General features: G+C 38.5%; 1 protein-coding gene across 1 annotated transcript in view; it reads right to left on the bottom strand.

Moving 5' to 3' along the window:
* The window catches only part of rab40c (RAB40c, member RAS oncogene family), a 41,400-nt gene extending 26,593 nt beyond the window's left edge, over positions 1-14,807 (bottom strand). Inside the window, exon 1 of the mRNA XM_055651164.1 lies at positions 14,277-14,807. Within this exon, the coding sequence (XP_055507139.1) occupies positions 14,277-14,427 (151 nt within the window). The 5' untranslated portion in view covers positions 14,428-14,807. The remainder of the gene's footprint in view (positions 1-14,276) is intronic.
* Between the last annotated feature and the right edge of the window lie 696 nt (positions 14,808-15,503).

Genomic DNA, 15,503 nt, shown 5'->3' with positions numbered 1-15,503 from the left:
CATTGGCCAGAGCGATATCCTCCTTTAGCCTTTCCTTATTCTCTGAAAGTTAAATTCTACTCGTTTTTTCCTGCCCTTAAATGTTAAAACCATTTCCTTTTCCATGCTGTTTAACCCGTTAGCATTTCCAGCAATTCGTTTTCCTTCCCAAACTTCCAGCATCTGCATTTTATTTTTAGGTTTCATTTATTTTCTGATAAAACAAGGCACAAATTCACAATAAATTACAATCTTCGTTTGATGATGCAATGCAAAAAAGTCTTCATTGGCTGTTTTATAATAAATTAATGTCTTATTTTTCAACGCCGTCTGAGACTATCACTGCAATTGCAACTGAGTGCCAAAATGAAAAAGGACCGTATGAGCAACACGAGTACTAAAATAACTAGCATTATTTAACTGAGCCTCTTGATCCGATGCAATACGTGTTTCACACATTAATAACTGGATCAAATAATCCTTGGGGCTGCTCCCAACCTCACTTGTTCTCGGGAATTACAATAAACAAAACTCATTTTCAAACTTTTCCTGAAAACGTATGGCAGATACACACTGCTATGTAAGGATATACGATACAACAAAAGTCTCATTGCCGTGATTAGATCTGGTAAACTTCCAAAGACTGGAATCAAAAATTAACTGGGAAAAGTGGCACAAATCCATTTGATGCATTGCCTGTATTGCTGATAAATCAGCTTATGCTAGTTAAGCAGAAAAAAAGAATTTGCTTTCGCACTTTGAATATCTGCTTCACAACCAAACTACTTCAAAGAGAATTGTCTGTATGTACACAAACCAATCTACTATTAAACCCATAGTGAATTATCTTTTTAAAAAAAAGCAAAAATGGAGTTAAAAGAGCACTGGCTTTGCAAGATCACTGATAAAACAAAATCTGCCATGAGGCAATTCAATTAGATCCTTTAAACTATTTGATTTTTGTTAAGTCCTTGATATATTTACGAGGGGTAATTGGATATTCCTTTGATCAATATAGCTGGAAATGGGTGAAGTTCATAAAAAAGTAACACTATTACCCAATGGCAGCAACAAGAAAAGGGCAAGAACTAAATGGTGGGGATCTTTGATGATAGATGCTGCCTTCGTGGGGCAGCACTTCATGTAGATGCTTTCGATAGTGGGGTGGGCTGTACCACTGATGGTAGGGCTAAGTCCACCACTCTCTGCAACCTTTTGTGTTCCTGTATGTTGGAACTGCTGTGCGTGTAAGTGATTATTTTAGTTTGTGTCCAAGATGGCTGTCGGAAGGGAGAGTGTACGCTGGCGCGGTTTAGCTGCTGCTGCTCTCTCTTCACATTGTGTTTTTGATTTTTTTTTTTGTCTTTGGATCAAATTCTGTCTTTAATTTGTGTATTGGTGATGTCTTTATTATTTATTTTACTCCGATTATATGTTTTTTTACTCTTGTTAAATTCTGTAAGGTGTCCTTGAGACTTTTGAAAGGCGCCCACAAATAAAATTTATTATTATTATTGCAACCAATAAGTATACTTTCTACAATGCATCTGTGGAAGTTTATTAGGTTTTGCATGCATACTCCAATTTGTTTTGCCTGCACAGGTCTTTGCCTCTCTGCCAGGTATACCATCAGGGACGGACACTTTGCATGGATTCACCCCCTTGAAGGATGCTCTAACTATCTTACATCAATTATAGAGAGCCTTGAAAGGACCATATTTGGAATACTGTTTGGTACCAGAGACCCTTCATCAGAACTGTTGCCAAATGTTAAGTAGTGTAAATTAGATAGAAAAAGACAGAGTGCTCGAGTAATTCAGCAGGTCAGACAACATCTCTGGAGAACATGAATCAGTGACGTGTGCGTATAGAAAGCAGGGGCTGGACAAAGCCTGGTAGGTAATAGTGAGATACAGGTGAAAGGGGGTTTGATAGACAGGTGGTTAAACAAAGGACAGATACGAAAATATTGTGTGTGAGACGATGGAAGAGCTGTGAATTGTGAAGCGAGAGGAAGGAATGTAGGCGAAAGGAGAGGGGGAAGAAGAGAGGGTCAGAAATAGGTGCAAGTACAACTTAGGCACGGGGGGCGGGGGGCGGGGGTGGTGGTGAAGACAGGGAGAGTGGGTGAGGGGACCCCATGTGCTCTACCTGCCCACCCACCCCCACAGCACCTACATGCCTTCCTCTACATTCATAATTTGCAACTCTTCAATCTCTGTCTCATACTTTGTCTTTTCATCCCTGGCTTTTGTCCAGGGAATGGACAAACTGGCAACTTAGAGACATGCACATACAAAAATTGAACTACATACAAACAACATAACTACTTTCCTTTCTCTTTCCACTAATTTATAGGGTTATATAGCACCTAAACAGTCCCTTTGGTCCAATTCGGCCATACCGACCAAATTGGTGTTCTGTGTTAGTCCAATTTGCCCACATTTGGCCTAGAGCCCTCTAAACACTCTATCTGTATCTACCCAGAATTTCTCTGTAGTATTTTACTTTCTATTACAATTACCATTATTTTCAAGACATTCACATTCTGAACATGAACATCATTACATTTACGTGCTCAAATACACTACCATTTAGAATTTCTGGAACTCTCAATTCAAATATTCATTAACCTCAAAGTACAAAAATTGAAATAAAGCCCACAGGAGAAATAAGAGTGATGGAAAGTACATAGAAAACAGGAAATTCTCAAACAATTTTGACATGGATCAGATGTGCCCATTAAGTGTGTCCACTCAAATAGGATTATAATATCCACTCTTAATTATTTGAAGCTCATATTTCAAGAGGTGATTAGATCCTAAAATGCTGAAAGGCTTCATTCCATCTGCCAGATGAGACATTGCAACATTTCTTTAATCTAGATGATCAGTTTTGTAAAACCTTTTGAAGCCGTTATAAAAAATTCTCCTTTTGAGCCAAACCCATTAAGCGTCATTCCCCAAGGCAAATATTGGGTTCCATGGTCTCAAGAGAAGCATCGTAGATTTGCAATCAAAAGTCAGTTATTTTAAGTTTATCCATTTGAACTTTAATTTTTAATTAGAATTAAAAACTGTTTTGATTATACAAGTTACACAATATCTATTACTTTACCTTCAAATAATTGTTTCTAATAAAACAACCTGTGATTTTACAGTTAATGTAATAACCACAGAATCTGATACATCTGTGGAATCCGATAGTGAAAGCTATTTTATCAATAGCTATTTTCAACTTTTAATTGCAATGATTATGATCAGAAAGCCAATTTTTATAGAGCACTCTTTAAAAAAAGTATAATATGTGCCAAATCTCTTTTTGACGTTTACATCTTTAAAAAAAAAAAAAAAAACTAGCTCAGAAACACAATTTTTTGATATGAACAAATAAGGAATTGTTCCTTTCAAATGCTAACACAATATTACAGAGACTATATATAGATTAATAATTATATTTGAATCATATTAAATTGGGGGAGATTATCTCACAGGCCATATCCACGATGTAGAGAATTAGCAACATAAACACAAAAGAAAACCTCAGATCAGGACAGACATGTAATTAAATGCGTATCACAGTAGTACAATACAAAGATAGTTACGTCCGCTGTTCACTAAGCTGATCAAAAGCTGCTGCACACCGAATGCAGCAGAAATCAGAACACATTTCACTCAAAATATCCATGGTTTGGCAAGATGATTTATTTTATCAATGCACATCAGTATACATTAAAGTCACAAAATAGAAACTGAATGACAATGATCACTCGCTGAGTTCCTCCAGCATTTTTGTCTACCTTCGATTTTTCCAGCATCTGCAGTTCTTTCTTAAACTGAATGACAATGGTCTTGGGTTACTGCTGAAGTTCTGCATGCAACTTTTCATACTGCCACATTTACTGGGAATATTCTGGTTCTTTACTGCACAATCTGGCAGTGGACACAGGAACTTGCTAAGATTCCACTGCACAAGTGCGAGAGAATCTGCTCTCTGATCATGCACCAGTTTAGTACATATTTAGAAGGGTTGACTTTAAAAAAAAAAAAAATGTTGACAGATGGCAAAGGGGCATAGATTTCCTTGTCAGTCAAAGGTTTCCAGCGGAATTTCATCAATGGTGCTGATCTGGTCAGCTAACATCATGACTACATTGTTAAGAGCCCCTGTTGCATCAATTGCCAATTCCAACACCTCCTTTGCCTTTTCCCAGCTTAACTACAATATGGGAAACCATATTTCCCACAAAATTGCTGACTACCTAACATCCTTTACAGTTTGCACATCAATGATTTGCTTTCTCGTTGGATTCTATACATCTGTCGCATCTATTATTAACATCCTTCATTGAATACTATCCATGACCCTTCTCCCTTACAAATTTCCACTCCAGCTGTAAAATCTTTTTTTCTTCCTCCTAGGTCCTTGAAAAGTGTTTTCCCTCCGAATCAAAATATCTTTCTCAAAACTCCTATTTCTAACTGTCCTGCCATAATGAGATCATTGTGATTTGATAAAAACATTATGGATATGACAAAGACAAAAAATTGTGATATCTTCCTCAAAACCTTGACATGACTAACCACACCATCCTTGTTAAATTTACATCCAGCCAGAAAACTACCTGCAATAGCTCTGATCTCCACACATTTTCATCTGATGCATTATCCCTCCATTACAAAAGAATGTATTGTTTGATCCATCCATTTTCTCATCTTGCATAAACAATCAGTCTTTACCCATATATGATATGATATCCAGCATTACTTCACTGACTCTGTGGTTGCTCCAACGTTTGTTATTGGGCAGAATACAATTAAAAGTGTCCTGTCATTCACAATTGGAAACAAATAACTCCTCACACCTTTGATGCCAAATGGCTAGAAGATACCTTGTATAAAATCTCACTGTCATTGCCTATTTCTATTCCCTCCTCGCCACAGCATCACGGCACACACCCCAGATGATCTACTATTGAGATAAAATCTGCTTTGTTTATATCAACAGACTATTCCTGTAGAGAGTATCCCTCGTTTATGCTCCAAAAACGAGATCATTCAAATTATTTGGGACTTTCCCCAACTCAAACAAAATTCTATTTACCCATCATCTCACAAATCACTGGCACAGTTAAGTAACAACCAAATTATAAATTTGGATAATTTTAAAAACCCTGTTCAATTTCCATTGAAAAATTATCTCTATCCAAGTTTTTGGTCACCTCCAATAGTATTTCCCTCATGGTTCAGTATCAAATTAAATGTAACATGCATTTGACTATTTTGGATAACATACTATATAATTATGCACAAAAAGTAGCCGAATCTTTATTTTCCTTTTCCATCAGGAAGTTGTGCAGGTATATTGTGATCACCAAGCCATCGTACACACTAAAGTGCAGATTTCATGGATTAAAAATGAAAAATGATTTACTATAAATGAATTCAAAGAAACATTACGTTAATAGATTTCTGTTTCCCATTTCAAGTAGTATTTTTCTGATATAGGAGCAGGGTTGTCTCGATGACTAATGAGCAAACACCTGCACATGTCAAGTGTTGTTATGTCATATATTTAATTTGGTCCTTAAATAGTTCTGATGATTAGAGGTTTAAAAACATGCAGCAGGCTGCAGTTTTTGTTAGTCCAAATTTTAAAAGGAACTTATTGCCATGGGCAAATTTGTTTCCCTGGGACAGAATTTGCTTTTAAACAAGAATATTTCCACATAGGATAAAAGCCTAAAATGCAACTTAATCCCAAAATATTTTACAATTGCATCGATGAAAATCATTAAGATTTACTTTAAATCTAATTGCGCCATTAAATTCTGCTTTAAAATCAAGAGACAGGGAATTAAGATAAACCTAAATTCACTTAGGTACAGAACAAGAGGTGATTTTATTAAGAGAGATTCTGAGACAGACTGACAATGTACATAAGTATGATGCCAGCTGAAGACTCTAGAACTAGTCACAGGATGCTCGGTTAGACATACAACAGCACCCCACAGGACAGGCTCTCTGACCCGCAGTTCCCGTGTTAAACTCGATGCCAAGTTAAACTCAGCCTGAACATGATCTATATCCCGCCATATCCCTAACCAAAAGCTTCTGAAATATCACTCACGTAGAATTTTGTGTAAACAAAATTTTACTCCCTACTTACCTTAAAAATGGTGGAAATCCTTAGAATTCCCTACCCTAAAGTGGCATGCATGTTTTCTTGTTAGGATTTTTAGATATTAAATGTAATCAAATGATAGATTGAGGAATGAGCAAGCCAAACACCATGCCAATTTAAACTAGTCCCACAGCACAGAATCTATATCCCTACATTCTAAACCCACTCATCTTCTTCACCAACTGCCTCTTAAATGCTGCTCTCATACCCACTTCCACTACTTTAATGGCAGAGCATTCTAGGCATCTTCCATCATGCAAGAAAACTTGGATTATGGATCTCATATATAAACTTTTACCCTCTCATATTCAATCCATTGTCTCTAGCATTTGAACATTCCACCCCAGGAAAAAGACACTATCTACCCTATCTATGTCTTTCATAATATTCTATACTTTTATTAGGTCATTCTTTAGCATCCTGTGCTCCAAAGAAAACAATCCAAGTTTGTCTAACCTCTGCTCATAGAGGTATGCAACATCCTGTTGAAATTTTGCACTCTCTCCAAAGCTCACACATCCTTCCTGTAATGTGGTGAACATATTTACATACAATACTACAAATATGGCTCAATCCAACCTCTATACTGAAGCAACACGACTTCCTGACTTTTGCACTCAATGCCCTGGCAGGGAGCTACAGACTTCCACTCCATGATTAAACTGTATGCTTTATACAAGACCTGCCATTCACTGTATAAATTTGAACTCTCAAAAGGAAAAAAAGATTCATGGGCAAATACATGCACAGTATCACTGGCTTTTGTATACAGTTCTCTAACGTATTTGTCTCCTCTGCCTGTTAACATTCTAACAGATGATACCAGGAATACATTTTTTAATAGGGCAAGGCCATTGACAGAACTTAAATTATACAGTGCCCTATAATTTTTGGGACAAAGACCCATCATGTATTTATTTGCCTCTGTACTCCCCAATTTGAGATTTGTAATAGGAAAAAAAAAATCACATGTGGTTAAAGTGCACATTGTCAGATTTTAATAAAGGCCATTTTTATGTCACATTTGGTCACATACTCCATGTTTATAGCAAGAACGTACGTTTGTATGTTGAAAAACAGCAAAAGTGAAGAAATCAGCTATCACACTTTAGAATAAAATTACATTCTAAATTTCATGTAACGTTTGTTATGGTGGACACCAAATATAAAGTGTAAAAGTATGCTTGTGTTGGGGGCTAGTCCCCTTCAGTTTTCTCATCAGCATATAAAAGGCATCCTCAATTGGGTTCGAATCGGGTGATTGACTTGGCTACTCAAGAATTTACCAATTTTTAGCTTTGAAAAACTCCTTTGTTGCTTTAGCAGTATGTTTGGGATCATTGTCTTGCTGTAGAATTAACGGCCAGCCAATGAGTTTTGAGGTTTAAGAAGGAACTGCAGATGCTGGAAAATCGAAGGTAGACATAAATGCTGAAGAAACCCAGTGGGTGCAGCAGCATCTGTAGAGCGAAGGAAATAGGCAACATTTCAGGCCAAAACCCTTCTTCAGGAGAAGAAGGGTTTCGGCCCGAAACATTGCCTACTTCCTTCGCTCCATAGATGCTGCTGCACCCGCTGAGTTTCTCCAGCATTTTTGTCTCCCAATGAGTTTTGAGCCATTTGTTTGAACTTGAACAGATAGGGTAAGTCTATAGACTTCAGGATGCAGTTGTACCATCAATGAAAATAAGTGAGCCAGTACCGTCAGCAGCCATACATATCCAGGACATAACACCCCCACCATCGTTGTTTCCCCGATGAGGTGGTATGTTTGGGATCTTGGGCAGTTCCTTCTCTCCTCCATAGTTTGCTCTTGCCATCACTCTGATATAAGGTAATCTGTTCTCCTCTGTCCACAAGATCTTTTTCCAAACTGTGGTTGCTCTTTTAAATACTTCTTTGCAAACAGTAAGTAACCCTGCCATCCTATTTTTGCAGCCAATCAGTAGTTTGCATCTTGCAGTGTAGCCTCTGTATTTCTGTTCATGAAGTCTTCTGCGGACAGTGGTCATTGACAAATCCACACCCGACTCCTGAAGAGTGTTTCTGATCTGTCGGACAGGTGTTTGGGGATTTTTCTTTGTTATAGAGAGAATTCTTCTGACATCAGCTGTGGGGGTCTTCCTTGGCCTGCCAGTCCCTTTGCGATTCGTAAGCTCATCTGTGCTCTTTCTTCTTAATGATGTTCCAAACAGTTGATTTTAGTAAGCTGAAGGTTTGGCTGATGTCTCCAAGTCTTATTCTTGTTTCTCAGTCTCATAATGGCTTCTTTGACTATCATTGGCACAACTTTGGTTCTCATGTTGATAAACCGCAATAAAAGTTTCCAAAGGTGATGGAAAGACTGGAGGAAGGACTATGTGCTGAGAGCTCTCTTATACCTGCATTAAGACGGCATTTAAACACATCTGAGCAATTACAAACACCTGTGAAGCCATGTGTCCCAAACATTATGGTGACCTGAAATGGGGGTCTATGTATAAACACAGCTGTAATTTCTACATGGTAAAAACAAAATGTATCAAAATACACTTTAATAAAATCTGACAATGTGCATTTTAACCACGTGCAATTTTTTCTATTACAAATCTCAAATTGTGGAGTACAGAGGCAAATAAATAAATGAAGGGCCGTTGTCCCAAACATCATGGAGAGTACATGGATATTTTGCCCACCAATCTCTAACAGTTTAGAATTGATAATTTAAGGAAATGTAAAGATTTATGAACATGTTGTCAGGACTAGAGGGTCTGAGCTATAGGCAGAGGTTTGAGTAAACTGGGACCCTATTCCTTGATGATGTGCGATCTTATAGAGGTGAGTAAGATCGTGAGAGGAATAGATCAGGTAGATGCACAGAGTCTCTTGCCCAGAATAGGTGAATCGAGGACCAGAGGACATAGGCTTAAGGTAAAAAGATTTAATAGGAATCTGGGGGTAACTTTTTCACACAAAGTGTGGTGGGTGTGTGGAACAAGCTGCCAGAGGAGGTAGTTGAGGCAGGGACAATTCCAAAGTTTACAAAACAGTTAGACAGGGACATGATTCTCAAAATGTTAATCTGCAAGTATAATCTGTAGTAAAGAAAACAAACTCAATGCTAGCATTTATTTCAAGAAGGCTTGTATACAAAAACAGGGATATTTGTTGAGGCTCTATAGGTGGCTGGTAAGGCCACATTTGGAATATTATGAGCAATTTTGAACACCATATCTGAGGAAGGATATGCTGGCTCTGGAGAGGGTCCAGAGGAGGTTTTCACGAATGATCTCAGGAATGAGGTTAACCTATGATGAGCATTTGTCAGCAATGGGCCTGTACTCGCTGGAGTTTACCAGAAATACCTCTTCTCTCCATTCTTGATTAGTACAGGTGTCAGAGATTATGGGGAGAAGGTAGGAGAATGGGGTTAAGAGGGAGAGATAGATAAGCTATGATTGAATGGTGGAGTAGATTATGGGCCTAATTCTACTCCTATCCCTTATGGCAAAGTATTGGAGTAACTCAGCTAGTCAGGCAGCATCTGTGTAGGACATGGATAATTTTTGGGTCCGGAGCCTTATTCCCCCTCACCTGTAACCAACCACCTATGACTTACCAGACTGCGTGTCTCCCCTTCCCCCCCCCCCCTCCCCCACTCTTTTTTCCAGCTTTGTTTCCGCCCCTCCAGTCTGAAGAAAGGTCTCAATTCGAAACATCACCTATCCATTTTCTCCAGAAATGCTGTCTAACCTGCTTAGACACTGCAGTCTGGCACCAAAGTCCTAAGCCAGCCAACAATCACCCCATACTATTTTGTAAAGCTCTTTCGTCCACCAAATATGCTCCAACCACGGAATACCCATTTACATCCATCATACTGCAATCCCTTTTTATTTTCATTTAGTTTTTTTTTTTTAATCATATTTTTATTAGAAGTAGACATATTATAAAGTATAGTTACATATTATAGTTAAAAAAACTTTTCATATACATCAGTCATACATTATTAACATTTTCAATTGTCGATTACTTCTGCTTCTAGTGTTTTTTTTAAATATATAGAAACATAGAAATTAGGTGCAGGAGTAGGCCATTCGGCCCTTCGAGCCTGCACCGCCATTCAATATGATCATGGCTGATCATCCAACTCAGTATCCCGTACCTGCCTTCTCTCCATACCCTCTGATCCCCTTAGCCGCAAGGGCCACATCTAACTCCCTCTTAATAATATAGATAGAAAAAGAGAGAAAGAAAAAAGTTACGAATATCAAAAAAACAGAAAAGGTGGAATGGATTACTTATAATACGTCATTGGAGATAGGTTTGGAGTATAAAGTTATAAAGTATAACTTTTCATGTACTCCCGAGTTCAAGTTTCAGTTGGGTTTTCGTGCTGGGCCAGTCTATCCCTTCAGATAATTAATGAATGGAGCCCATATTTTAACAAAAAGTTCTTGTTTGTCCATTAAGACAAGTCTAATTATTTGTAGATATAGGGTCTCTGACATTTCCACAATCCACATTTAAATTGTGGGGGTTATAGGGCCTTTCCAAAATGTTAATATTATTTTTTCCCCGGTTATTAAATTGTAGTCGAGGAAGTTTCTTTGGCTTGTTGTGAGTGTTAAACTTTGTTCTGATATTCCAAGTATTAGTAATTTTGAGTCTGGATCCAGTTTAGTATTAATAACCTGAAATATTTCAAAAATATCGGTCCAGAAATGTTTCATTTTTGTACAATTTGCAAACGTATGTGTTAAATTAGCCTCTAGATGTAGACTAATCACAAATAGGAGAGATATGTGGGAAGATTCTATTTAGTTTTATTTTGTAGTAGTGTAATTTATGTAAGACTTTAAATTGTATTAAAGCATGTCTGGCATTTAACGAGCATTGATGTATATGTTATAAACTTTAGTCCCACATATCTTTCGTTATAGGATGACCAATTTCATTTTCCCCATGTGTATCTATATGGTTCCATCGGTGGTACCTCGTTGTTTGGGAGGGTGTTATAAATACAAGCTATTAATTTTTCAGTGTTAGGATGCTTGTTCAAACATTTGTCAAGGATTTCTTGTTCCCTGGTCCTGTAGACTTGTGTATTAGATTCTCTAATTTGTAGATATCTGAAGAAGTTATTTGAGTGCAGTCCATGATTCTATTGTAACACTTGAAATGAAAGAAAAGTGCCTTTCCCCATAAAGATGTCCAATCTTTTTAATTCCATAATTTTTCCATTGTGTGAAACCTTTATCCAATAAGAATGGCTTGAATAAAGGATTATTTACAATGGGAAGGCATAGTGGTATATTATTCAATTGTAAAGCTTTTTTAAATTGTTTCCAAATTTGTATGCCACTATGTATTAAGGGGTTTTCCTTATAGGTTTTTTTGTGCAGTTTTGTGGGAGCAAATATAATCGGACCAATTTCAAAAGGTAAACAGTCTTCCTTTTCCATCCTTAACCAATCTGGTTGTTGATCCATTTCTTCCAGCCAGAAATTCATGTTTTTAATATGGACTGCCCAGAAATAAAACAAGAAATTTGGCAAAGCCAAACCTCCATTTATCTTTGACTTGCATAAATGTTTTTTACTTATTCTATGATTCTTATAATCCCAAATAAAACTTGTAACAATGGAATAGACTTCTTTGAAAAAGTTTTTGGGATATCGGGATTAATTGATTTTATTTTTATTAATTATTTTTATTCTCATTTGGTCACATTGGATGACATTCTGGTTCTAAAATGTCACCCAAGTCATGTTGAAGGCAATAGGTTACATGCAACCAATTTCAGCTGGATGCAAGCAAATAAAGGCAGATAATTATGGTGATGGTGTACACTCCCAATGCATTGGTTTGTGAGCTCCAGATAACACGTTTTCTACCTAATGTACAACAGAAAACAATCAGCAACAGAAAATAGATCCATGTCAATTTTTTTTTAATTAAAAAAAGGGTCTAAGGGCAGCATGGTGGCATAGCAGTAGAGCAACTCTATTCTTGGCTCTCGGGGGAAATCCCACTCACCCATTTATTTTCCTGCAATCCATTCTCTCATGTATGCCCATTAACATCCTCTCTCAGCAACGTTCCTACTACCCTTGCTGGGAGGCAATTAACCTACGCGTTTGAGATGACAGAAGAAATAGGGCACACCCGGGCAGACTCCACATGGTCACAGGACCTATGTGCAAATTCCACGTGGACAGTAGAGATCAGAATGGAAACCAGCTCAATGGAACTGCAAGATAGAGATGTGCCCTTTTATGGACTAAACCTGCAACTCATCAAATTGAGTAAGTCTGCGATTTTAATAACTTATTCAAAACTAAAATTACTCCTTTAAATAAGAATAAAGAAAGAATTACAAATTGCAAGGTCATAAGACTGGTTGAACTGGTTTGTCTAATTTTTGTGAAGTTTATGTTCTCTCCAAGCACATTCCTAGAGAAAAGTATGATTTTTCTCTTACATTCTTTCTGTTCCACAACCACAGTAATTGTCAAAATATGTATGTGTTTACATTGTATTGTCCTCAAAGAGGGAGGAGTATAACAATGGGCCACCTACAACAAAATGACACAAATTGCTTGTATAACAAGAAATATACCAATAACATTCAATGCCAAACAGATGAAATATGATCTCCACAGAGCAAGTATATCCAGCTTACTAAATAATATTCATAGTCTCATTGTATTAGATATGTCAAAACTATTGAAAATATTTGATTTATGTATAAATTAAATAGCATCTGTTCACAAAAAGTAAACAAACAGCTTTACTATCCATGATCTTCATTTGCAGCAATTTACCCAAGATCAAAGCTGACCACTGAACAGACAAAATAAGAAACGGACAAAATGTGTAGATGATCTTGCAATTTGACATCCAGCACTTGTCCATCATCACCTGGAACTTTCTGTCCATTTACAAGACATTTAACAGCAGTTTTAAAATTTGTAAATTTACTGCTGCTTAATAGATTGCAAGTGCATCAAATAACTATTTGCTTCCCTGATAAGTATACAACATTAAATTAAAATCTGGGAATAGTCAATTCGTCAGGCAGCATGTGCATTGAGAGAAATAGTTAAAAGATCAGATCAGTGACCTTCCACAAAAGCTAACATTTCTATCTTCTGCCGCCCAAACAAATAAACGTGTTTGTTGTTCCACAGTTTCCATTTTATTTTGATCAATTCTGATCCGACTGTCATTGTTGTGGCAATTACAAAAATATGACATCAACTATCAATATCATCTTAACAACAATAATTGTCCACTACAACCAAGTGCTCTGGAAGTATCAGCACAATGACATCCATCATCAGTAAAAGGTATGAAATGTATTTGCCTTCACTTTCCTGGTGTTCAGCACTGTATCCAACAACGAAGCAAGTATTGCAAGAAAGTCACCTTCAAAAAGCGAAAGCAGGTAGCAGGATTCTGAAACCAATGATTAAACGGCAAAAGCAATCTCAGCAACTGTTTTGACAACAAATGAGGAAAGGTAAATAGCTGTCAGACCACATTACATGACACAGAATACAATAAGCTTGATTCTGTATATGGAGACCAGCAGCAGTAATTTTTTTATTTTTTAAAAATAATATACATATACTGCTTTCTATAGGGAAAAAGAAATACCACCCTATACTAAATCCAGAGTTAAAATTGGTTCTTAAAGAAATCCATGACTATTACAGGAAAAAAAATGCTCTCAAGAGATTCGACAGTGATCAAGCTTTAATGTTTCATAATTACCGCTTATTTGAAAATGCCGTTTTAGAACATGTTTTCTGCCAAGGTTACAGTTCTCCTCTGGATTTAAAGTGATTCGGGCAACTGTAATGCACGATTTATAAAGTAAAAAAAAAATCAGCAGATACCTAGTCCTGAAAATGTAAAACTGAATTATTTGATCCATTCATGATGTTTACACTCTGGTGTCGTTCTAATAATAAACAAAATCGGTAAAAGGGTTTATTTTGAGATTCAAGGAGAACACATTTTGGTTACTCAAGAGTTAATATCAATGATTTTAAATGCCAAGGTTTCGTGTTCAACTTCCTACACCCGGATTTCCACAGGCTGCAGTGCCTGGTCGAGGTTTCCCTTACCATTACAGTAGGCGTAGGGAGACTCGCTGGCTCCATCCTGCAGACTCTCCAGGATCTCTCCCTTGCCCACATCACTGTCGCCCACCAGCAGGAATTTGAGCAGGTAGTCGTAGGTTTTGACCGGGCTCCCTTGGCTCGGCACCGCCGTCATCCTCCGTGATACGACGACAACACACCGCTGTGTGATTCATCCCACGGTCAGTCGGGCGTCGGTGGGGCGGGAGCTCACGGCCATCCCCACCCCCTCCTCCCCCGGGTGGGGGGGGGGGAGGGAGAGAAACTCGGCGACGCTCGGCGAGGCCTCCGAACACCGCCTGGGCCAAACGCCGCGGAAAACCTGAGGTAAACCTCGCCGGAAAACTTTAAAAACTCCCTCCCCGAGTTAACGCACTTGCAACTACACTTTTTCTGAGGTAAATATTTCGCGGTGGTCTCCTCCGCAGCTTGGCTCCACTGCCGGCTCAAACCAACGATCGATCACTGACAGTCGACGGACGGACGGACAGCGCAGTGTTGTTTTTTAGCTCGCGCTCTCTGCGCACCTCGTTTCAAGCCGCGCTCTCATTGGCTGAGGTTGGGTGGGCATGACGTAGTGCCGGCGTCTGATTGGCTAGGTGTGGTCACGAGGGCTGGGCCAAGCTGGCTGGAGGCGGCGGCAAAGATCATTGGCGGCAGTGAGGGGGAGGGCAGGCAGGCGGCGTCGCCAAGTGAGTGGCTTTTCCATTTTAACACACGAGTTAAACACAAATTGGAGGAGCAGTACCTCATATTTCGCTTGAGCAACTTACACCCAAGCAATTTTATACAATGTTAAATGGTCAGCTCGACATAGACTACAAGACCTACACCAAACCCAAACCAATTAGGAGCAGACGAGGGCATTCGATCCAATTTTTGATCCCAGCTACAAAGACAGACGTATACAGCAGGTTACACAGAAAAGCTGGAGAAACTCAGCGGGTGCAGCAGCATCTATGGAGCGAAGGAAATAGGCAACGTTTCGGGCCGAAACCCTTCTTCAGACTGATTGGGGGTGGGGGTGGGTGGGGACAAGAAAGGGAAAAGGAGGAGTAGCCAGAAGGCGGGAGGGTGGGAGGAGACAGCAGGGGGGCTGAGGAAGGGGAGGAGACAGCAAGGACTAACAGAATTGGGAGAATTCGATGTTCATGCCCCCGGGGTGCAGACTCCCCAAACGGAATATGAGGTGCTGTTCCTCCAATTTCCGGT

This window comes from Leucoraja erinacea, chromosome 20 (assembly GCF_028641065.1).
Source record: "Leucoraja erinacea ecotype New England chromosome 20, Leri_hhj_1, whole genome shotgun sequence".
NCBI lineage: Eukaryota > Metazoa > Chordata > Chondrichthyes > Rajiformes > Rajidae > Leucoraja > Leucoraja erinaceus.
This window is presented reverse-complemented; position numbering and strand designations above follow the sequence as displayed.